At 35.6% G+C, this 23,422-nt stretch overlaps 1 protein-coding gene across 2 annotated transcripts; it reads right to left on the bottom strand.

Annotated features, from left to right (window-relative positions):
• Nucleotides 1–2,384: 2,384 nt before the first annotated feature.
• Nucleotides 2,385–18,448, bottom strand: LOC110450282. Of its 2 annotated transcripts, XM_021497738.1 has the most exons (11): nucleotides 18,341–18,448; nucleotides 15,850–16,207; nucleotides 14,280–14,368; nucleotides 12,636–12,782; nucleotides 11,476–11,578; nucleotides 10,334–10,442; nucleotides 9,824–9,878; nucleotides 7,557–7,749; nucleotides 4,092–4,216; nucleotides 3,457–3,658; nucleotides 2,385–3,323 (listed from the first exon to the last, which is right to left on the bottom strand). In XM_021497738.1, the coding sequence occupies exons 1-11, from the start codon at nucleotides 18,341–18,343 to the stop codon at nucleotides 2,935–2,937; spliced, it is 1,773 nt and encodes a 590-aa protein (XP_021353413.1). In that variant the 5' UTR covers nucleotides 18,344–18,448; the 3' UTR covers nucleotides 2,385–2,934. The 2 variants fall into 2 exon arrangements, with proteins under 2 accessions (XP_021353413.1, XP_021353414.1); XM_021497739.1 differs by lacking the exons at nucleotides 15,850–16,207; nucleotides 18,341–18,448 and adding an exon at nucleotides 15,115–15,200.
• Between the last annotated feature and the right edge of the window lie 4,974 nt (nucleotides 18,449–23,422).

The following is a 23,422-nucleotide window of genomic DNA, read 5'->3' as shown; positions in this document are numbered from 1 at the left end:
AATGTATTTCGCAAGGGTAAGCACGTTTTGCTTCATCGGCGATACCCGTCACGAAAATCAAGGTCAAATCTGAGTAGTGTCACGCCCTCAAAGTGAGAACCAGGGCAGTGAAAAATAACCAGGCACACTAGTGAACGTAATAAAAAAAAACGACTTTAATATCACACACGGAAATAGCATGTTTCTTAAACGGATCATGATGGCAACCCTAAAACTTCCATTCTTTATCAACCTGCATTGAGTCGACAGCTATCGCGTTAATAATGCTATACGGCGCAAGCTTTTAAATACCGAATCAACCGAGACATATAAACAACGTAGCTGGGGAAGCAGAAACGTTACTATCAAGAAAGGGAGAAAGTTCATTATATGAAAATCGTCAGCATTAAACACACAGCTTAGTAGAAAGCCGTCCCTGCTGTAAGTAAATATCGAGGGAAATGGCAGATTTATACGAGACTGTAGAGTCCTTGATTTCAAGTATAGAGGAGTTTATTGGATGGACGTGGTGAACTCTTTTTGTTATTTAAAGACATTATATACGAAAGTGAAATTGGACGAGCGGCTAGGTTTTCCTTATTAAAGACATTATGTACGAAAGTGAAATTGGACGGGCTGGCTAGGTTTTCCTTAACGGTCCTGCTTTGATCTAAGAGAGACAACCCTGACATCTATTCTAACTTAATCCCAATGTACTGTCATCTTCTCTGAACTGTCTACAAAACATCCGTCACAAAATGTAAAAATGTAATGGTGCTACAAATGCAAAAGTATTCACGTTTTGTCTGCAGACATTTTTGCATGTATTTAATTTACGTTTATGTGACCAAGTCTTAGGCCATTGTTATTTTTTTTTATCTAACAATACTTTTCTGAACTTCTCATTGGATAAATTGCTAATATTTGACTGCTGTTTTTCCATATTTATCTATTTTATCTTAATATAACTCGTCACATCTTCAAAACAAGAGGTCCAATGGGTTTGTTTCGGTAACCTGGTATTCAGTGGTGTGACATTCAAAACTGAAAATTTCAAATTAACTTATCCAAACTCGATAGGTATTCATCCTAGTATGCTACAGGCTAAATAGATCACCTCATCATTCAAAGGTTTTCACACATTTGATCTAAAGGACCATTAAAATTGGCCAAAGTCATCCACTTAAACAAAACATACCGACCCTTTGCTTTTTGGTTATTTAGAAGTCAGTTAACTGGTTTAATGTGCATTTGACCCTTGCTTTGAATGTGGGTCAAGGTTATGTTTTTGAACAATCTAGATATAAAATTTTAAAAAAATCTCTTTTCCAACATGCAACTGTATTAATATCACCTTAGACCTCTTCATATCAGAAGACGTTTAAAGATTTTAACAAATTTGACCTCTATGACCTTGAAAGCGAGACAAGATCACTTATTTGAACAAACTTGATAGCCCTTTATTTCAGAATGCTGTTTCCCTGATATTACCACCTTTTAGCTTTCTTATTTTTTTCAGAAGAATTTGTTTCAAGGCTTCAACAAGTTAGGCCCCTGTACATGTATGTGTATATGGTTATAAGATGGGGATCCCAGCTATTTCCAAGTTATGATCCAAATACAAAATAGCAGAGATAAACAGTCATCGTGAAACAAATATCACAAACCTCATTATAGAAAACTGGTTACTGCCATGTATTATGTGATGTAGTAGTGTCTCCTGGTGACTGTTTATCTGTGTTATATGTTTTGATATGTAATTGTTCATATTTCTGTCTAATAAAGGATTGCCTTGAAATGTTCAGATTCCTTTGTCCGCACTGTGGATATTACTCGTTTGCTTTAATATATATAATCAGGTGTTTTTATATAGCAGTAATTGTTTCAAAACTAAATGGTCGTAATGGCTATATTTTTTTCAATACAGCAGTATATTTATTTAAATTATTTACTTCATGTAATCCTCCAGGGTTCCAATGTTTTATAGCAATGGCTATTTTTTTAAGTTTGTTTTCCTTTCAAATGGCATTAATAATAATCATTTACAGCCGATACTTTAAAGGATTGGGAGTGTAGAACTCTTAAGGTATGCTGATACATATAAAAGGATCAAACTTAATAACACCTTCCTATTAGCTTAATTCCTTTTTAATGGTCAAACTAAATAACTCCTCCTTTATATTAGTTTCGGTTTATGATTCAATGCTATGAAAGACTTGTTCCTTGCTGGACCTAGTTAGAGAAGATCAACCGTCTAAAGACACATCATTAAGGCCCTCGGACTACAAACATCCAGGCCAGCAAGACTGATTGATATCAGCTGATATAACTAGTATCGTAATTGCTGTAAAATAAAAAACAAAGTTTATAATAAAAGACACATAATCATCAATATCATTTATTGAAAATCTTATGTACATCACAAAGACATATATATGTATACTTTTACAATAATTACAATTAAAATATCTCACCGGTCAAAATGCACTAATTGTGGAATAAAAATATTGCCAAATTATGGTACAAAATAATGTTACTGTCATAGATTACCCTGAACTGATTCCTGACAGGATCAGTCAAATTTCTAAAACAAGGTGTCAATTAGACTCGTGATAATAAGATATTCACATAGGGTAAACAGATTCATACACGGACACATGCACTTAAAAAATCATTTACAACAAAGGAGATCACAAATTACTCTATCAAAATAGTTCTTCATATCCATGCAAGAAGTAAAATATTAAATCTACATAAATCAACCATTAAAATAATTATTTTACACACCCTAATTTTATTAATTGTCCCTTTGAAATGTCTTTATATCTTGTATGTGTATATACCAACTGATTTCACTGAAGCAATAAACATACTGAAGTTGTACATTTCTTGCACATTGTCATTTTATGAAATCTCTTAGTCACTTTAAAATATTGTTTTAAAATTCTATGTATATTAACCAATATCACTGAAACAATTTTCTGGCATAAACATATCAGAATTGTACATTTCAGGAAGCTGTTCTATATCAAATGACATTGATGGTTCTGTGTCGTAGGGTTCCCGAGATAACTGATAGCCCTCTGATGACTGAGACGCAGGGCCAATCCCCATCTGTGGATCTGACAACAGACCTCCAGGATTGTCAAACCTGTAGTCCAGTCGTAGGATCTCGGGATTGATGTTGGGGAGGAGTGGGCTGGTCAGTGCTGGACAGGCCTGGTCCTGGGAGCCTGTAGAGATGGGCGGGACACAGCTCATGTTGTACAATGTCTGCTGCTGTTCATTCCATGCCAGGGCAGATGCAGGTAAAATTGCAGGTGAGTCTACAACTTTTGTTTTACCTGAAATGTGAATTAAAACCATGTCATTGAAAGGTATGAGATTGCATTCACCTGTTCTAATATTCAGATAATTTCAACAGATTTAAATGTTCAATTTGATATGATTATTTTTCTATAGGTAAAGACTACTTACCAGATGAGGCAAGCATGTGATCTTTAGTGCCCGTCTGCCAGTCTGGGCCACAGGTAGACAGGATGGGATCAGGGTCACGTACCGGTGAGGGCACCACATCGCTTGGTCTTGTGAAAGTTGTTGTCGGCACTTTGTCCATACCTAATAGAGGGCCATACTCTGCCAGAGATATCCCGTACTCATTGGCAATACACACCACATCCTGGATTAAAAGATTCTTTTAACAAATCTTTAACAAATAATAAATATATCTAAAACAAATACTAGCATTATAAGCATGTAGTCGGAAATCCGTTTCAGTTACCATTGATGCTAAGAGACCTAAGGACCTTCCCAGCCATTATAGATTGATACAATGGACTGGTTTGAAGATTGATGACAATCTACATGATGACATGAAGTGGTGAATGTTGATGATTTTTTTCATTGTCCAGAGTAATAGACTATTTTGATCATATCTAGATAAATAGACTACCTCTCTAGATATCAATATCTTAGGTAATAGTACCTGTATATGCATAAGACAAGTAATTTGACTAGTGCTCTAGGTATATGTATAATAATGGAATAGCTCTCTATAGGCAAAGCTATTCCACAAAAGTGGAGTAGAATAGTTAAACTGTATATTTACTCACCTCAAGATTCCCATATTCCCCTTGTAGATCCAATTCCTTTTCCTCCTCCTCTGTCAAGAGAGCTATTACTTTGTCATGAGTGTCAGGGTCAAGGTCAAAATCATCATAATCAGGTTTTTCTGACCCTTCAAAAAAGTACAGGCACGAGGTCAACAAACCGATGTGTGTAATCCTTTCAAAATGTGAAAGTCTTCAAGGCAGCTTTTGTAACATTGATCATTCCAAAATAGATTGCAAGGGGAACATATCTTGATCCTTTCAAAAATACCCTACCATGGCAATCACCCATCAATGAAACAAAATACATGTATAACAATTTACCAAGTTACAAATTCCTGCCATAATTTTTGTCATACTAAATTTCCCAGCATCTGTCGAGACAAGTTACTAACAGCTAGTGCTCCCCTATTACTAAGTGTAACCAAATAACATATCAGCGACAAGTTACTAACAGCTAGTGCTCCCCTATACCTAACCATACCCCAATAACATATATCAGAGACAAGTTACTAACAGCTAGTGCTCCCCTATTACTAAGTGTAACCAAATAACATATCAGCGACAAGTTACTAACAGCTAGTGCTCCCCTATACCTAACCATAACCCAATAACATATATCAGAGACAAGTTACTAACAGTTAACCGTAACCCAATAACATATATCAGAGACGAGTTACTAACAGTTAACCGTAACCCAATAACATATATCAGAGACAAGTTACTAACAGCTAGTGCTTCCCCATAACTAACTGTAACCCAATTAACATATCAGAGACAAGTTACTAACAGCTAGTGCTCCCCCTATACCTAACCGTAACCCAATAAGTTATCAGAGACAAGTTACAAACAGCTTGTGCTCCCCTATAACGAACTGTAACCCAATTACATATCAGAGACAAGTTACTAACAGCCAGTGCTACCCTATATAAACTAAGTGTAACCCAATTAACATATCAGAGACAAGTTATTAACAGTTAACCGTAACCCAATAACATATATCTGAGACAAGTTACTAACAGCTAGTGCTCCCCCATAACTAACTGTAACCCAATTAACATATCAGAGACAAGTTACTAACAGCCAGTGCTACCCTATATAAACTAAGTGTAACCATATAACATATCAGAGACAAGTTACTAACAGCTAGTGCTCCCCTATACCTAACTGTAACCCAATTACATATAAGAGACAAGTTACTAACAGCTGGTGCCCCCCAATATAAACTAAGTGAAACCCAATTAAATATCAGAGACAAGTTACTAACAGATAGTGCTACCCTATAACTAACTGTAACCCAATTAACATATCAGAGACAAGTTATTAACAGTTAACCGTAACCCAATAACATATATCAGAGACAAGTTACTAACAGCTAGTGCTGCCCTATAACTAACTGTAACCCAATTAAATAATAAGAGCAAGTTACTAACAGCTAGTGCTCCCATATACCTAACTGTAACCCAATTACATATAAGAGACAAGTTACTAACAGCTGGTGCCCCCCTATACCTAACTGTAACCCAATTCCATATCAGAGACAAGTTACTAACAGCTAGTGCTCTCCTATAACTAACTGTAACCCAATTAACATATAAGAGACAAGTTATTAACAGTTAACCGTAACCCAATAACATATATCTGAGACAAGTTAATAACAGCTAGTGCTCCCCTATATAAACTAAGGGTAACCCAATTACATAACAGAGACAAGTTACTAACAGCTGGTGCACCCCTATACCTAACTGTAACCCAATTGCATATCAGAGACAAGTTACTAACAGCTAGTGCTACCCTATATAAACTAAGTGTAACCCAATTAAATATCAGAGACAAGTTACTAACAGATAGAGCTCCCCTATAACTAACTGTAACCCAATTAAATAATAAGAGCAAGTTACTAACAGCTAGTGCTCCCATATACCTAACTGTAACCCAATTACATATAAGAGACAAGTTACTAACAGCTGGTGCCCCCCTATATAAACTAAGTGTAACCCAATTAAATATCAGAGACAAGTTACTAACAGATAGTGCTCCCCTATAACTAACTGTAACCCAATTAACATATCAGAGCAAGTTACTAACAGCTAGTGCTCCCCTATACCTAACTGTTATTAACTTGTCTCTGATATGTAATTGGGTTACAGTTAGGTATCAGAGACAAGTTACTAACAGCTAGTGCTACCCTATATAAACTAACTGTAACCCAATTACATATCAGAGACAAGTTATTAACAGCTGGTGCCCCCTTATATAAACTAAGTGTAACCAAATTACATATCAGAGACAAGTTATTAACAGCTGGTGCCCCCTTATATAAACTAAGTGTAACCCATTTACATATCAGAGACAAGTTACTAACAGCTTGTGCTCCCCTATGACTAACTGCAACCCAATTACGTATCAGAGACAAGTTCCTAACAGCTAGTGCTCCCCTATAACTAACTGTAACCCAATTACATATCAGAGACAAGTTAATAACAGCTTGTGCTCCCCTATGACTAACTGTAACCCAATTACGTATCAGAGACAAGTTACTAACAGCTAGTGCTCCCCTATACCTAACTGTAACCCAATTACATATCAGAGACAAGTTACTAACAGCCAGTGCTCCCCTATGACTAACTGTAACCCAATTACATATCAGAGACAAGTTACTTACAGCTGGTGCTCCCCTATATAAACTAAGTGTAACCCAATTACATAACAGAGACAAGTTACTAACAGCTAGTGCTCCCCTATACCTAACTGGAACCCAATTACATATCAGAGACAAGTTACTAACAGCCAGTGCTCCCCTATGACTAACTGTAACCCAATTACATAACAGAGACAAGTTACTAACAGCTGGTGCTCCCCTATATAAACTAACTGTAACCCAATTACATAACAGAGACAAGTTACTAACAGCGGGTGCCCCCCTATATAAACTAAGTGTAACCCAATTACATAACAGAGACAAGTTACTAACAGCCAGTGCTCCCCTATATAAACTAACTGTAACCCAATTACATAACAGCGACAAGTTACTAACAGCTAGTGCTCCCCTATATAAACTAACTGTAACCCAATTACATAACAGCGACAAGTTACTAACAGCTAGTGCTCCCCTATTACTAAGTGTAACCAAATAACATATCAGCGACAAGTTACTAACAGCTAGTGCTCCCCTATACCTAACTGTAACCCAATTACTTATCAGAGACAAGTTACTAACAGCTGGTGCCCCCCTATATAAACTAAGTGTAACCCAATTACATAACAGAGACAAGTTACTAACAGCTAGTGCTACCCTATATAAACTAACTGTAACCCAATTACATAACAGCGACAAGTTACTAACAGCTAGTGCTCCCCTATATAAACTAACTGTAACCAAATTACATATCAGAGACAAGTTACTAACAGCTAGTGCTCCCCTATATCAACAGTAGTGATTTTATCTATAAGTAAACGTTTTGCTACCTCGAGTTTCCTTCTTGCTGGAGTATTCACTGTCAGTGGAAGGTTTGTGTCGTCGGGGGACCGTCTCCTCCTTCTTGTTGACTGGTACATAGGTGTGGTTGTTCGCCCAGTAACAGCCCTTGGTGTTGATGGCATGAGTCCCAAACCGAATCTTCCTAAACCATTTCTGGTATAGTGCGTGTCTTATGGAGCTCTTAAATATAAAGAAAATTGTTAGTGTAATTGGTAGGGGGCAATGAGAGGTGATTTTCTCCTTCCTCTATGTATGTAAGTAACAAGTGTCCCATAGGGGACACTCATGTTTGTATGTGTATCCCAAATAAAGTTGCCCCAGTGCCCTAAACTATTATGATGTCACAATCATATGATGTTATGTTATGATGTCACAATTAAAATTCCATTAAAACATCATTAAACCGACCATAATGATCTTGCAAGCGGTATTTGATACCATTTTATGAACATGAGAACTATTTCACAAGCTTGCCCTGAAGGTCTTAAGGTATGCCTTATTTTTTCTGATTTTTTCATTAACAGCCTTGATTAGTTTATGTAAACACCATCTTCACATTTTGGGTAATAGGTGAGAGAAACAGTCGATCAGTATGTATAGGTACATGTAGTATGGAAAATGCAGAGTTTGGTGTCCGCTACTTGGCAAAGCTTCTTTGGCCCAAATTTATTGAAACTTCCTGTATGTGCTTGATTTTTTTTCCAAGCACATCATTTGATAAAGTAGTTTTAGGACATGTGGCACAGTGGCACACACCTAAGAGTCCCAGAGGGTGAGAGGAGGGCCATTGTACACTGGGGAAGCTCCTGAACAGGTATAGAATATATATATAGACAACCCCTGCTAATAGAGATTCTCATTACTCTGTTATGAAAAAAGGGAAAATTGCTATTTGCTTACCTAAATTCAGGTGAACTTTTGATCATTGTGGCACCTCCAACTAGAATGCTGTTTATTTATTGGTCTATTGTTGTCTAAATTCAGTAAAAAACAACAACAACATATGTCTACCCTTATTAGCCAATAGACAAACTTCGATATAAAAAAACAAAACAAAGGGCCATATCTCTTTATATAGTGGGGCATGAGACCCGAATTTAGAATGTGACACTCCTACTTCCCAAGATACATTAAAAGTATAGCAAGTTTGGTCAACGTAGGTGAAATAACATGGAAGCTATGCCGTGGACAAACTTCGGTATTAGAAATAAACAAAGGGCCATAACTCTGTATATAGTGGGGCACAAAACCTGATTTAAGTGCGAGAGATTCCACCTTCCCAAGATACATAAATATGGTTAGTTTGGTCAACGTAGGTGAAATAACATGGATTTTATGCTCCGGACAAACTTTGGTATTAAAAAAACCCAAAGGGCCATAACTCTGTATATAGTGGGGCACGAGACCTAGATCCAGTGCACTGCACACCTTCTGTGGGTGATGCAGGTATACTTCAAGTTTGTTTAAGATATCTTTAATGGTTTAGAAGTTATGCTGTGGACAAACTTCTGTATTTAAAATAAACAAAGGGCCATAACTCTGCATATAGTGAAGCACGAGACCTAAATCCAGTGCACTGCACACCTTCTGTGGGTGATGCAGGTATACTTCAAGTTTGATCAAGATATCTTTAACGGTTTAAAAATTACAGGCCGGACAAGAATTTACTGAATATGTTGCACTTATTTGACCTTTGACCTTGAGGTGAAGGTCACAGTGACCTAATTTTAGGGCACTGCACACCTTCTGTGGGTGATGCATGCATACCTAAGTTTCATCATGATATCTTTAATGGTTTAAAAGTTATGGCCCGGACAAGTTGCGATAAGAAGAACCAGAAGAAGAACCAGTACTGGTAATACAATATGTCTCCCTTCATTAGAAGGGGAGACATAATTAAGCACTCAACGTGTCAAATTATTGCTTTATCTATTTTTACACTTCTGAAATTCTTTGGTGTATAATTGTCTTTTGATGACATAACAAACTTTTAATTGATTTTGACTGCATAAGAAACATTATTTAATTGATGACCAAATATAAAACATTTGATGACATTGATGTCATAATTGATTTTTTTAATTGACCTTTGACACTAAAGAAATATCAAATTTGATCACAAATGAAACAATAAATTTGACCATGTTAAGAAGCACTTTAATATTGAATTCTGATAACAGATATTTAATCAATGCCCACATGAGAAACAATATTTAACTTATCACATAAGAAACATTTAACTGACTGTACATACCCTCCAGCTTCCAAGAGCTGCTCGATCCATGTACCGAAAATATGGATATCTATTTCTGAAATAAATATTTGAAAAAGCCTTTTTCATTGCTTTCACCATCATATAATATCTTAAAGACTGCCATATAGTAAATTATGTACTGCCACACAAAACAAGAAGCGCTGTATTACGGTAGGATACTATGTGTTGCTAACTGAGATCTATACATTTTAATAAAAAACTATAATTCTTAATTATGACGAGTGATGGCATCCATGTTGATTTTTGTTTACAGATTAAACAAAAATGCAACAAAATTTCAAACGATATTGATGTCATTGGCCCATAACACAACATTACTTTAAAAGATAGAATCGATAAGCAAAACCATATTTTTATTGGTAATAAAAAATTGGCAATAAACTCAAAGGTAGAAAAATGGACAAACGAATTTGAACTCTTCTTTGTTGGAGTCACAACTGAGTTCTGTGACTATCTGCCTTAACTGCACATTAATATGGAGTTACGTACTGTACAACAGTGTAGATCTGTGGGACCTGCAGCAGACCGTCAGGGCTTCCATCAATGGCCTGGCCGACTAGTTCTACCAGCTTGTCAGGTGGACGAATCAGCTTACTGCCTTTAAATACAACAACCTGTGACTCTACTTACTGCCTTACAATACAACAACCTGTAACTCTATTTACTGCCTTACAATACAACAACCTGTGACTCTACTTACTGCCTTACAATACAACAACCTGTGACTCTACTTACTGCCTTACAATACAACAACCTGTGACTCTACTTACTGCCTTACAATACAACAATCTGTGACTCTACTTACTGACTTGAAAAACAAGAAGCAATATGGATCATTTTACTGTCTTAAAACAATAACTAATGTGAATATCCTCCCTGTCTAAACCATAACAAGAGGCCCAATTGGCCTTTATCACTGACACCTGTTATTCAACAGCATCATGAGAGGAATTAATAAAAGATTGTTTTTCTATCATATCATATTTTAAATGCAATAAACAGTTTGGTTATTGAAGAAAAATACTGTTTAAACTAAACTACCTAATACTGTTGGCAAACTCATTTCACATATTACTTTCAGACTTGTCAAACAGATCAATTGAAATAAACCTGATATCAAGCAATTATAGCTAACACTACAGGCTAAACATCATTTCTCCAAATTTTATGGATCTTTTTTGGAAGAGTTTGACTTCTTTTACTCATGTGACCTCAAAGTAGGTCAAAGTTATTTATTCAAAAAGCTTAAATGACATTATTTCAAGAAAGCTGCATGCAAGTCAATAACATTGCTTAATTTAGACTTAAAAGATCTTAAAAAAGAAATCAGAAGATGTTCTTTTAAGATTTTTTACATATGACTCGGATGACATTGAAAGTAGGTTAAAGCCATTCATTTGAACAAGTTGATGGCCCTCCACCTTAGAATGCTTCAAGCCAAATATCATGACTATTGGCACATTTAATTATAAAGAAAAGATTAATAACATACCAATAGAGACAGGGAGAGTACATGGCCTTTTTTTGTGAGGTGAGGTGGAATAGTGATGCGATTTATAATTTCCTTTAATAGTAGAGCTCTGATTACAACATGGATATATAATTAAAATGAACAGATGAGAAGATGTTACCTATAGGTAGTTTATGGCTGTTGTCGTACGGGTCACTCTCGTTGTGGTAGGTAAGGTACACACTATCAGACATATAGTTCCTGCGCTTGCGTTTTTTCGGTACCTACCAGTATAAGTGAGGTGTAGGATACAGTTGTATTAACGTTTCACATCAGAAAACAAAATCAACATATAATGGACTCAGAGATCAGAGAAGTCGAAAAAAACTGTCCATGGAAGAGGGAAATATTACCGATAATGGGAGGGAATTAGACCTTTAATATCAATATAATAGGGTGTCAGATTAGATTATATTGATCACATGACAAGGAAATAAAACATTGAACATTCCCCAATTCTGAGCCTCTCTACAGATTTACTTAAGTAACCACCCAAGTTCTGAGTGACTGAAGCAGACAACAACAATGGCATGTTAGCCTGATCATCTTCACTGTGGTGTTATTGTTCTATTTCAGTATAATGGTCATCAAGTATTTATTGCCCTTGTAGGGGAACACAAGTCTTTGTTTCCCCCATGATTTATCATGTTTCATCCTCTTGAAACAACTGATTAATGTCAAGGAAACAAATAGCTATGTTTCCCTACAAGAGCAATTAATGTATATTATCCATGGAACAGAAGTATATTACCATTATTATACTATATAAGTGCCGTAAATATAATCCACAGTAGAAGGAAATATCAACTGCACTGAAGGAAATATTTTGTCAATGCTAGTTGGGATGAACACAGCTAGGGGGAATAGTTTCTGAAGGGAAGGCTGGAAATATTATTATATTACTGTAGAGGAATATTATACCCAAAGTATACGTGTTTATTGTCAACAGGTAGATGATTATTATCAATATTGGAGAGAAATTTGTCCAAGATAGAAGGAAAATCAACTAATATTACCTATTACACATGATAATAGGAAATAAAAGGATAGATGATGGACGCAGACAATTACTTGCCTCTATATCCATATCATATGATATAACAATTACACATGATAAGAACTTAAAAGAAACATACAAAACAGCCATTAACAGAGAAATATCTGACATCCATTTATCAGTCCGATTTAATTTTCACCAGTTAAATAGAAATATGAAAAAGCCAAGATATCATAACAGGGAGTAGAAAGGCCTGTTAAATGTCTCCCATTGTGATTAAATACCTGGTATGTTCTGTGGTGACCATACCCATTGGTGGTCAATATCATGGAGTCATGCTTCAGTTCCTCAGGGGGGATGTAGTAGTCTTCATCAGGGGATACACACATGGAGTAAATCTCTGCCCTTTCATGGATGTCTCGCTCCTCCAACTACAATATACAGGTTCCATAACAACTGATAAGCTGTGGTGAGTTTTTATTAACAAAATTTGACAATCAACTCTAACAAATAAATAACTACTTAATAAAATTTCAGCATTCATTTCATCATGGTGCTATAGATGAAAGCCTGTGCTTGAAAAGCCATGAAATCAAAGGGCATCAATCTTTAAAACTGAAATAAACATATAGCATATCAAAAACCTATAACAAGAGGGCCATGAAGTCTGTGTCATTCATCTTGATATTTATTCAAATGACAAAGTATTCATATTGATAATAATGTTACAGTTATTTCCCTATTTTGGGCTCCACTTTTAAGTTCCAAGGAACAACACCTTTACTTTACATAATATTTGACAGCCTGATTCCAAGGATGCTCCATAGTAAACTGTAGACATAAAACGCATTGGTCAATAGTTAACTTGCCTCTATGCCCCAAGGAGAGTTACAGCGTTTCTTTATACAACGATGTATGCTTCAAAATCATCCTTGCTCGAGGTGTATATAGATATGATTATATTGCCTGAGTTATGACCCTGCGACTAAGTCCCTGTTGGTGGGGCCAGACCCCTGAGGAAATTTTGCATGCACAAGTGTATTCTTCTCTTTATGCCTAGCAATTGTATATGTTTGTATGGTGGGGAACTCAGCTGTATCTATGCAATGACAACAGGAAAAGTCTCCAGGTGCTGGGGTGGACCTAAGGCAAACCCTGGTAGCATGGACGATTTGTCTGTCCATGCCTAGCTATTGTACTGATGGTTATAGGAAAAGGAATCTCAACTGTTTCCATATTATGACTTGGGGTTTAGACCCTAGAGGCAGGGCTGAACCCAGAGGTAAGATTATAGTAGTAAGATTCTGTTTGTCTTTTCAATTACTCATGACCCAGGGAATAAGTTCCCAGTGGTGGAGACAGACTCCTACCGTAATCTGATCCTAGTTGCATCTCTTAATGCCCAGCGAAAAAGATATGCAGCTAGTGATATTTTAAACCAAATATGGTGATAATATGTGCAACTGCTTAGGAGGAGTAGGATTTCAAATAAAGAATGCCCCGAGTCAAGATTTTAGACTCCATTCATATGGCCCAAGTGGAGCCACAACTTTTGTTTATACAACTTTATGTTCCCTTTGTCCAAGGATATTTCATGGCCAGATCATATTTGATTTTATATGTTTATCTGTGCTGAAGGATTTGTTATAGATTTTTCATTATTGGTCCTACCCTTTTATCCACAGGGAGGCTGAAACCCTCCATTTATGCAATTTAGACTTCTATTGGCTCAAAAATGCTCCGACCCAAATTTCGTCAGTAAAAGAAAAAGTTGAAGCATACATGACATGTATGACAGCCAACGGAAGCTGCACCATAATGTTAGCTCACAAGGCCCTTCACTTCAGGTGAGTTAAAAATCTAGTCAAGAGAAAATTGATGAAAAATGTTAGTTTCTAAGAAAAACTATTACTAACTATCAAGCAAACCTTAGTAAACAGATATTCTTGTCCTCTTTCCAGCTTATCCCTGATACTTTTTCTGCGCTCCTCTTTCTTCATATATTCCTCTTCCACACCTGACAAACAAACATCAAAACATAACTTTTATATTAGGCAGGTGTCTGACATGGAGTGGTGTATCTCTTGACTTGCTTCCATAATCAGAATAGAGCAATTTAATACCACAGAAAATCTTCAACTATAAACTTAACTTTCGTAAATTTAACACATACCAAAGATAAGTAGAAGGCTAATTTATTCTAGTGGAACAGTTGATTCAATTTCTTTACTAAAAAACATAAAGTAGTCACCTAGCAACAATTCAATACTCAATACTTGTACAACATCAGCTGTTTAAACTCAACAGTCATCACAAAAGGCCCCAAATCAGGCTTTTTGTGTGTTGTATATTAAATGTATTTTCCATGTCACAAGGTACAGATTCTTCTTGAAAAGAGTAGGAGAATGATTTGGCTGTTTCCATGCAAAACTTTCTTTCCTTATGGGGCATTTAACTGTCAGCTGTTTGCTTCTAAACAAGGAGAGAAATAAAGTCACCCCAAACATTAAGTTCTGAATTATTAAGAAAGGTGCTACTGTGTACCAGGCTTTTTTTACTAAGTGTTACATAAAGCCCTTTAAATAAATTCATATAATGTCATAAAGGATACGCTGTGTTCTATTATTCACTGTTGAGATAAACTGGCCCTAATTAAGGAGGGTAAAACAGGTGAGGGTGAATCAACAATAAGTATTTCCCGGTACATATTTCACAACATTTAATTGTGGTACAATAACAGATTGAAGGTGTTGGATTGTGTACCTCTCATATCACTTAGATCTGTATGGATTGTGTACCTCTCATATCACTAAGATCTGTATGGATTGTGTACCTCTCATATCACTAAGATCTGTATGGATTGTGTACCTCTCATATCACTAAGATCTGTATGGATTGTGTACCTCTCATATAACTTAGACCTGTATGGATTGTGTACCTCTCATATCACTTAGATATGTATGGATTGTGTACCTCTCATATCACTTAGATCTTTATGGATTGTGTACCTCTCATATCACTTAGATCTGTATGGATTGTGTTCCTCTCATATCACTAAAATCTGTATTGATTGTGTACCTCTCATATGACATAGATCTGTATGGATTGTGAACCTCTCATATCACTAAAATCTGTATGGATTGTGTACCTCTCATATAACATAGACCTGTATGGATTGTGTACCTCTCATATCACTTAGATCTGTATGGATTGTGTACCTCTCATATCACTTAGATCTGTATGGATTGTGTACCTCTCATATCACTTAGATCTGTATGGATTGTGTACCTCTCATATCACTTAGATCTGTATGGATTGTGTACCTCTCATATCACTTAGATCTGTATGGATTGTGTACCTCTCATATCACTTAGATCTGTATGGATTGTGTACCTCTCATATCACTTAGATCTGTATGGATTGTGTACCTCTCATATCACTTAGATCTGTATGGATTGTGTACCTCTCATATCACTTAGATCTGTATGGATTGTGTACCTCTCATATCACTTAGATCTGTATCAATGCGGGGAGTGTCCAATGAAAACTTGTGGCGCTTTGATCTTTTAAGATGACTTCGTTCTCTTTTCCGCTTCTTTGTCTGTCCTTCAATGCTATTGGTATGTGGAACAGCAGGATGAGGTGTGTGACTGCAGTTAGCTGTCGTAAAGGGTAGCCTGATCTGATATATCTGTACCTCGTCATAGCAGTCTGATAACTGTACTCCTGGTCGTGTCGCTTGTGGCATTGCTTGCTTCCTTCTCCCTGCCATTTTGGTGTTGGACTTCATGTTGATGATGGGGATATTGTACCCGTATTTACAACTGCTTATGTCATGATCAGCTCTCATTTCAATCTGAAAACAGTGACAGCAATGTCAGTAAAATAGGACAGCAGTTAAGGTATTTTTGGTTCTGACTTAATAGTCTTAATAGACATAAATAGTTCCTATTTAAGGCTGAAAATGTTAAAAGGATCAGTGAAGTGCATATTTTGATAAGTTGAAAATGTCATGATATCAATGAATGCTATTATAAGATTGAGACTAAAACACAGCATTGTTAAACAGGTATTGTTTATACATGTAACAGGAAAGAGAATAGTGTGCTTCCACCTGGGAAATAACCCTCAATCTCCAGGTTCCTAGTTGGACGCTCTACTACTGAGCTGAAGGGAAATTCCCTCAGCTCGAAGCTAGTAGGCAACTGTTATCCTATGTACAATTAAAACCTGCCACACTACTTCACCCTTTTTAAATGAGTTTGCCCTCGAACACCACAACCCAGGTTCTAACTCCCTGTCACTTCAGGGAGGGCCACAGACACCATTTGTAATAGGAAAGAGAATAGTGTGCTTCCACCGGCGACCGGCTACAAAGCTCAAAGAGAAATTCCCTCTAGCTCGAAGCTGGAATAATAATAATAATATTTATTCAGGTAAAATATAGGCATATTACAATACATAAATATCACAGAGTAGAGTACAGTACAACATTGAATTTTGCGACAGTACTTTTACCTTAAAATAACAACATTGAGCACTAGTTAATATATGAGATCAATGGATTACAAATTTTACCGAAATTGCAGCCTTTTACCTAGAATAACCCAAAAAGCTAAAAGCTTATTTCCATTGGGGTCCATTAAAAGAAACTAAAGTACAATTTTAAAATTGAGTATTTGTGTTATACATTATTTGATACATTTATGGACATCATTCATAAAATAAACTGCTATTTCATTAAAATATGATGGTTAGTTTAAAAGTACACATAATACTTTTCTTCTATTTGAATGTGAAACATTCAGTAAAATATTCAATAATACTAAAAATAGAATCATATTAAAAGTACACATATTCACTTTCTTGTTTTCCTTTCATAAGCTTCTGTAAATGACTCTTCACCTTGTATTTAAAAGTGAATTTATTATTTTCACTTTTGATGTTTTCAGGAAGTGAATTCCAATCTTTGGTACCAGAAGAATAAAAAGTTGTAGATTCAGAACCTTTTATATTAGGAACAATAAAATTACATAGATTTGAGCAAGTATTATACAGACATGGATTCCTGTTAAAAAATTGATACATATATTGAGGAGCTTTGTTTCATGGAAAATATTGAACATATGGTTCAGCCTAAGTTGCCTTGCCCTGGTATTGATATCCAGCATTTTTACACAACTAAAATCTTGGTATGACAAACTGTGTCTATTATGTACATTTAATATAAATCTTATCGGCTTGTTTTGTGCCACTTGTAGATTGTTTAAAAAAAATGACAGTCCTTCATACCAACTAGCACTTGCATAGTCAAAGTGGCATAGAATAAGCGCAGAGCACCTTAAGTAACCCCATGTACAATTAAAATCTTCAATAACGCTATTGTGTCCCGGCGGTGGAACTTTGATGAGCAATAAAACATGTACATCTGAAATGTTGCACATTGGCAATTTAGTTATTTTTAGTTTTACGATTTACCGAGTAGTGCACTGAACCGGCAATTGCCGGAAACACATGTTCGGGTTGCAGGCAAGGATAAGGGCAGGTTCTCTATCTTCAGTTGCGCTTTTCATTCTTTTACTTCTCTGTACCATTCAACGTAGTTTACACTTATACTGCAGTAGACCGAACGGTTTACAAAAATGTTACGCAGAATGCGCGATTAACCACGCCCCTTATCCGTAACCGACAAGTAAAAACCGCGGGGTTTTCAAAAATAATGGTTGAAGGCCTACACCTTGAAACCGCTAGATGAAGGAAACAAAATCAAAAGGTTTAAAATTGTTGAATTCATCTGTAAATATATGAATACACAACGACAGTATGCATAAATAAACTCAGGATTAGCAGCCACAACATTGAAAAGGGAACGAAGTCAAGCCTAAACTGAGTTAAGATACGTTGGGTGTTTTAATCAAGTTTTGATAGCATTTCACTTTTCCACTTCTTAGGTAATGGAAAATGACTTTGTTACGGAATTTTTGTTTACCATGCTTGGTATATCAGCTGTTCTGTGGGAGGACTTGTCCACGTGCTGGAAATTGACACACTTCAGAGATCAACAATGGAAATCGACATCGTCTGCTTTAGCTTATGACCCCGATGAACTCTAGTGGCCCTCTCCATTGGTTTAAAAAGACCACGTGATGTGTCTGAAAAAATAAAATGCCGCCAAACATGAGAAGTATATTTCGCGCGAAAAATGAACTCTTGAGATTGAACTTCAACCTACAAATTTCGTCAGTTCGTGGTCTAGATCTAGATATACGTTATTTTGTTATTAAAAAAACAAGAATATATTGGTACAATCGAATTAAATTAATTCAAATATATTAAGTATTTGAGAAGACTCCAAAAAAGGACATCTCTATTAGATTTGCTGACATTTACGACAAATTGATTTATTTTTTTTAGATATATGATTTATCAAGAACTAATCCACTATAAATTCATTATAATTGCTCCTTTCGTTTCATGTGTATTACTAGCAGAATGCTCGTTCAAGAGAAAAACAGAAAAGAAAACAGTGCTTTCCATCTTTTATTTATTATTTTTCCATCATCTATCATTATTCATTTTTTATTCATTTTTCTATCAATTCATCAATGCTAATAATGTCTTCAGACCAAACAATACTACATTCAGTTTTCCATTCATTTGTAAATCCCTTCATTATAAAGGTATACATATTCTAGAGATAAATACCGTACTGACAATACTGTCTTGTTATTTTGCTGAGCACCAAAGTAACTTTTGTAATGTCCAACAGTTTAACTCAAAGCTTTGATGCACATGTCATAATACATCATCTCGTCGGGGATTTATATACATTAATCACACCTGTTAATTGTCCAGTTTGAGTTTAATATCTTCTTTTTTGGGGGAGATGGTTTGAGGACAACATCACAGGGTGTCATATCTAATCCGTCTGCTCTATTCCTGCAGAATGTGTCGGTTCCAGTACCTAGTAGTACGTAGTGGGTATGGACTCCGATACCAGAGTTACGTTTCTACATCTCATCGTTCTTCCCTAATAATTATGAAAATGTAGTGTTTGTATTTTTCAATTATAGGCTCCGTTCCATGTAAGTTCTGTTGTTTTGTTCAAATCGTTAAGCCTTGTGTGCACTTTCCCCCTGGCTCACTTTCATGTAGATTTCGTGTCTAACAATACTATGATACATTCCTGGGCCTGTAACTATTGAACAATGATTTTACGGAGCCTTTCCTCATTCATAACAGTCGTATCGATCTGTATTATATGTTCTTTACGCCCCTGTAATATACCTTGCGGATAAAATAAGTTTACTATTCTGGAAACTGAAACAAAACCTTGTACACTTGTTATTTCTTTGGAAAGCAAACGAAAGTTTAGCAGAATAACTAACCACAACGGAGTACTAGTCAGAGACTTCCTAACTCTTGTTGTATTTAAGTTGTAGTCATATAATTCCTACTTCTTGTTGTATTTCTGTAGTTGTCAGAGACTTCCTTGTTCATGTTATTATATTTCTGTAGTTGTCAGAGACTTTCTAGTTAATGTTGTATTTCTGTAGTTGTCAGAGACTTCCTGGTTCATGTTATATTTCTGTAGTTGTCAGAGCCTTCATTGTTCTTGTTGTATTTCTGTAGTTGTCAGAGACTTTCTAGTTAACGTTGTATTTCTGTAGTTGTCAGAGACTTCCTGGTTCATGTTATATTTCTGTAGTTGTCAGAGACTTTCTAGTTAATGTTGTTTTTCTGTAGTTGTCAGAGACTTGCTGGTTTTTGTTATATTTCTGTAGTTGTCAGAGACTTCTTTGTTCTTGTTGCATTTCTGTAGTTGTCAGAGACTTTCTAGTTAATGTTATATTTCTGTAGTTGTTAGAGACTTCCTGGTTCATGTTGTATTTCTGTAGTTGTCATAGACTTTCTAGTTAATGTTGTATTTCTGTAGTAGTCAGAGTTTCTGGTTCTTGTTGTATTTTTGTAGTTGTCAGTCTTCCTGGTTCTTGTTGTATTTCTGTAGTTGTCAGAGACTTTCTAGTTAATGTTATATTTCTGTAGTTGTTAGAGACTTCCTGGTTCATGTTGTATTTCTGTAGTTGTCATAGACTTTCTAGTTAATGTTGTATTTCTGTAGTAGTCAGAGTTTCTGGTTCTTGTTGTATTTTTGTAGTTGTCAGTCTTCCTGGTTTTTGTTGTATTTCTGTAGTTGTCAGAGACTTTCTAGTTAATGTTATATTTCTGTAGTTGTCAGAGACTTCCTGGTTCTTGTTGTATTTTTGTAGTTGTCAGAGATTTTCTATTTTTTGTTGTATTTCTGTAGTTGTCAGAGACTTCCTGGTTCTTGTTGTATTTTTGTAGTTGTCAGTCTTCCTGGTTCTTGTTGTATTTTTGTAGTTGTCAGATACTTCTTTGTTTTTGTTGTATTTCTGTAGTTGTCAGAGACTTCCTGGTTCTTGTTGTATTTTTGTAGTTGTCAGTCTTCCTGGTTCTTGTTGTATTTTTGTAGTTGTCAGATACTTCTTTGTTTTTGTTGTATTTCTGTAGTTGTCAGAGACTTCCTGGTTCTTGTTGTATTTTTGTAGTTGTCAGTCTTCCTGGTTCTTGTTGTATTTTTGTAGTTGTCAGATACTTCTTTGTTTTTGTTGTATTTCTGTAGTTGTCAGAGACTTCCTGGTTCTTGTTGTATTTTTGTAGTTGTCAGTCTTCCTGGTTCTTGTTGTATTTTTGTAGTTGTCAGATACTTCATTGTTCTTGTTGTATTTCTGTAGTTGTCAGTTTTCCTGGTTCTTGTTATATTTCTGTAATTGTCAAGAGACTTCCTAGTTGTTGTTATTTTTCTGTAGTTGTCAGAGACTTTCTAGTAAATAATGTATTTCTGTAGTTGTCAGAGGCTTTCTAGTTAATTTTGTATTTCTGTAGTTGTCAGAGACTTCCTGGTTCTTGTTGTATTTCTGTAGTTGTCAGAGACTTTCTAGTTAATAATGTATTTCTGTAGTTGTCAAGAGACTTTTCTTGTTCTTGTTGTTATTATGTAGTCGTCACAGACTTTCTACTTAATGTTGTATTTCTGTAGTTGTCAGACTTCCTGGTTCTTGTTGTATTTCTGTAGTTGTCAGAGACTTTCTACTTCATGTTATATTTCTGTAGCTGTCAGACTTCCTGGTTCTTGTTGTATTTCTGTAGTTGTCAGAGACTTTCTAGTTAATGTTGTATTTCTGTAGTTGTCAGAGACTTCATTGTTCTTGTTGTATTTCTGTAGTTGTCAGACTTCCTGGTTCATGTTATATTTCTGTAGTTGTCAGAGACTTCATTGTTCTTGTTGTATTTCTGTAGTTGTCAGACTTCCTGGTTCATGTTATATTTCTGTAGTTGTCAGAGACTTCATTGTTCTTGTTGTATTTCTGTAGTTGTCAGAGACTTTCTAGTTAATGTTGTATTTCTGTAGTTGTCCGAGACTTCATAGTTCTTGTTGTATTTCTGTAGTTGTCAGAGACTTTCTAGTGAATAATGTATTTCTGTAGTTGTCAAGAGACTTTTCTTGTTCTTGTTGTTATTATGTAGTCGTCATAGACTTTCTACTTAATGTTGTATTTCTGTAGTTGTCATAGACTTTCTACTTAATGTTGTATTTCTGTAGTTGTCAGACTTCCTGGTTCATGTTATATTTCTGTAGTTGTCAGAGACTTCATTGTTCTTGTTGTATTTCTGTAGTTGTCAGAGACTTTCTAGTTAATGTTGTATTTCTGTAGTTGTCCGAGACTTCATAGTTCTTGTTGTATTTCTGTAGTTGTCAGAGACTTTCTAGTGAATAATGTATTTCTGTAGTTGTCAAGAGACTTTTCTTGTTCTTGTTGTTATTATGTAGTCGTCATAGACTTTCTACTTAATGTTGTATTTCTGTAGTTGTCATAGACTTTCTACTTAATGTTATATTTCTGTAGTTGTCAGACTTCCTGGTTCATGTTATATTTCTGTAGTTGTCAGAGACTTCATTGTTCTTGTTGTATTTCTGTAGTTGTCAGAGACTTTCTAGTTAACTTTGTATTTCTGTAGTTGTCAGAGACCTCTTGGTCCTTATTATATTTCTGTAGTTGTCAGAGACTTCCTGGTTCATGTTATATTTCTGTAGTTGTCAGAGACTTTCTAGTTAATGTTGTTTTCTGTTGTTGTCAGAGACTTGCTGGTTTTTGTTATATTTCTGTAGTTGTCAGAGACTTCTTTGTTCTTGTTGCATTTCTGTAGTTGTCATAGACTTTCTAGTTAATGTTGTATTTCTGTATTTGTCAGAGTTTCTGGTTCTTTTAGTATTTTTGTAGTTGTCAGTCTTCCTGGTTCTTGTTGTATTTCTGTAGTTGTCAGAGACTTTCTAGTTAATGTTGTATTTCTGTAGTTGTCAGTCTTCCTGGTTCTTGTTATATTTCTGTAGTTGTCAAGAGACTTCCTAGTTGTTGTTATTTTTCTGTAGTTGTCAGAGACTTCCTGGTTCTTGTTGTATTTTTGTAGTTGTCAGATACTTCATTGTTCTTGTTGTATTTCTGTAGTTGTCAGTCTTCCTGGTTCTTGTTATATTTCTGTAGTTGTCAAGAGACTTCCTAGTTGTTGTTATTTTTCTGTAGTTGTCAGAGACTTTCTAGTTCATATGTATTTATGTAGTTGTCAGAGACTTCTAACATGTAACTGCTATATTAACTATTTACCTTGTGTAGTTGACAGACTTTCTACTTCCTGTTATATGTAAATATGATTCCAGTAAAATCACATGTTAATAAGTCGTCTGTCTCTCCATTACCTGTCTCTTCATTACCTGTCTCTTCATTACCTGTCTCTCCATTACCTGTCTCTCCATTACCTGTCTCTCCATTACCTGTCTCTTCATTACCTGTCTCTCCATTACCTGCCTGTCTCTCCATTACCTGTCTCTTCATTGCCTGTCTCTCCATTACCTGTCTCTCCATTACCTGTCCTGTCTCTCCATTACCTGTCTCTCCATTACCTGTCTCTAAATCTAAATCATGTCTGAAAAATATCCACATCCCCACTCCACCCAACAGAAAAGTGGAAATAGATCCAATGATTTCTTTTT

Source organism: Mizuhopecten yessoensis, unplaced genomic scaffold (assembly GCF_002113885.1).
Source record: "Mizuhopecten yessoensis strain PY_sf001 unplaced genomic scaffold, ASM211388v2 scaffold5141, whole genome shotgun sequence".
Taxonomy (NCBI): domain Eukaryota; kingdom Metazoa; phylum Mollusca; class Bivalvia; order Pectinida; family Pectinidae; genus Mizuhopecten; species Mizuhopecten yessoensis.
This window is presented reverse-complemented; position numbering and strand designations above follow the sequence as displayed.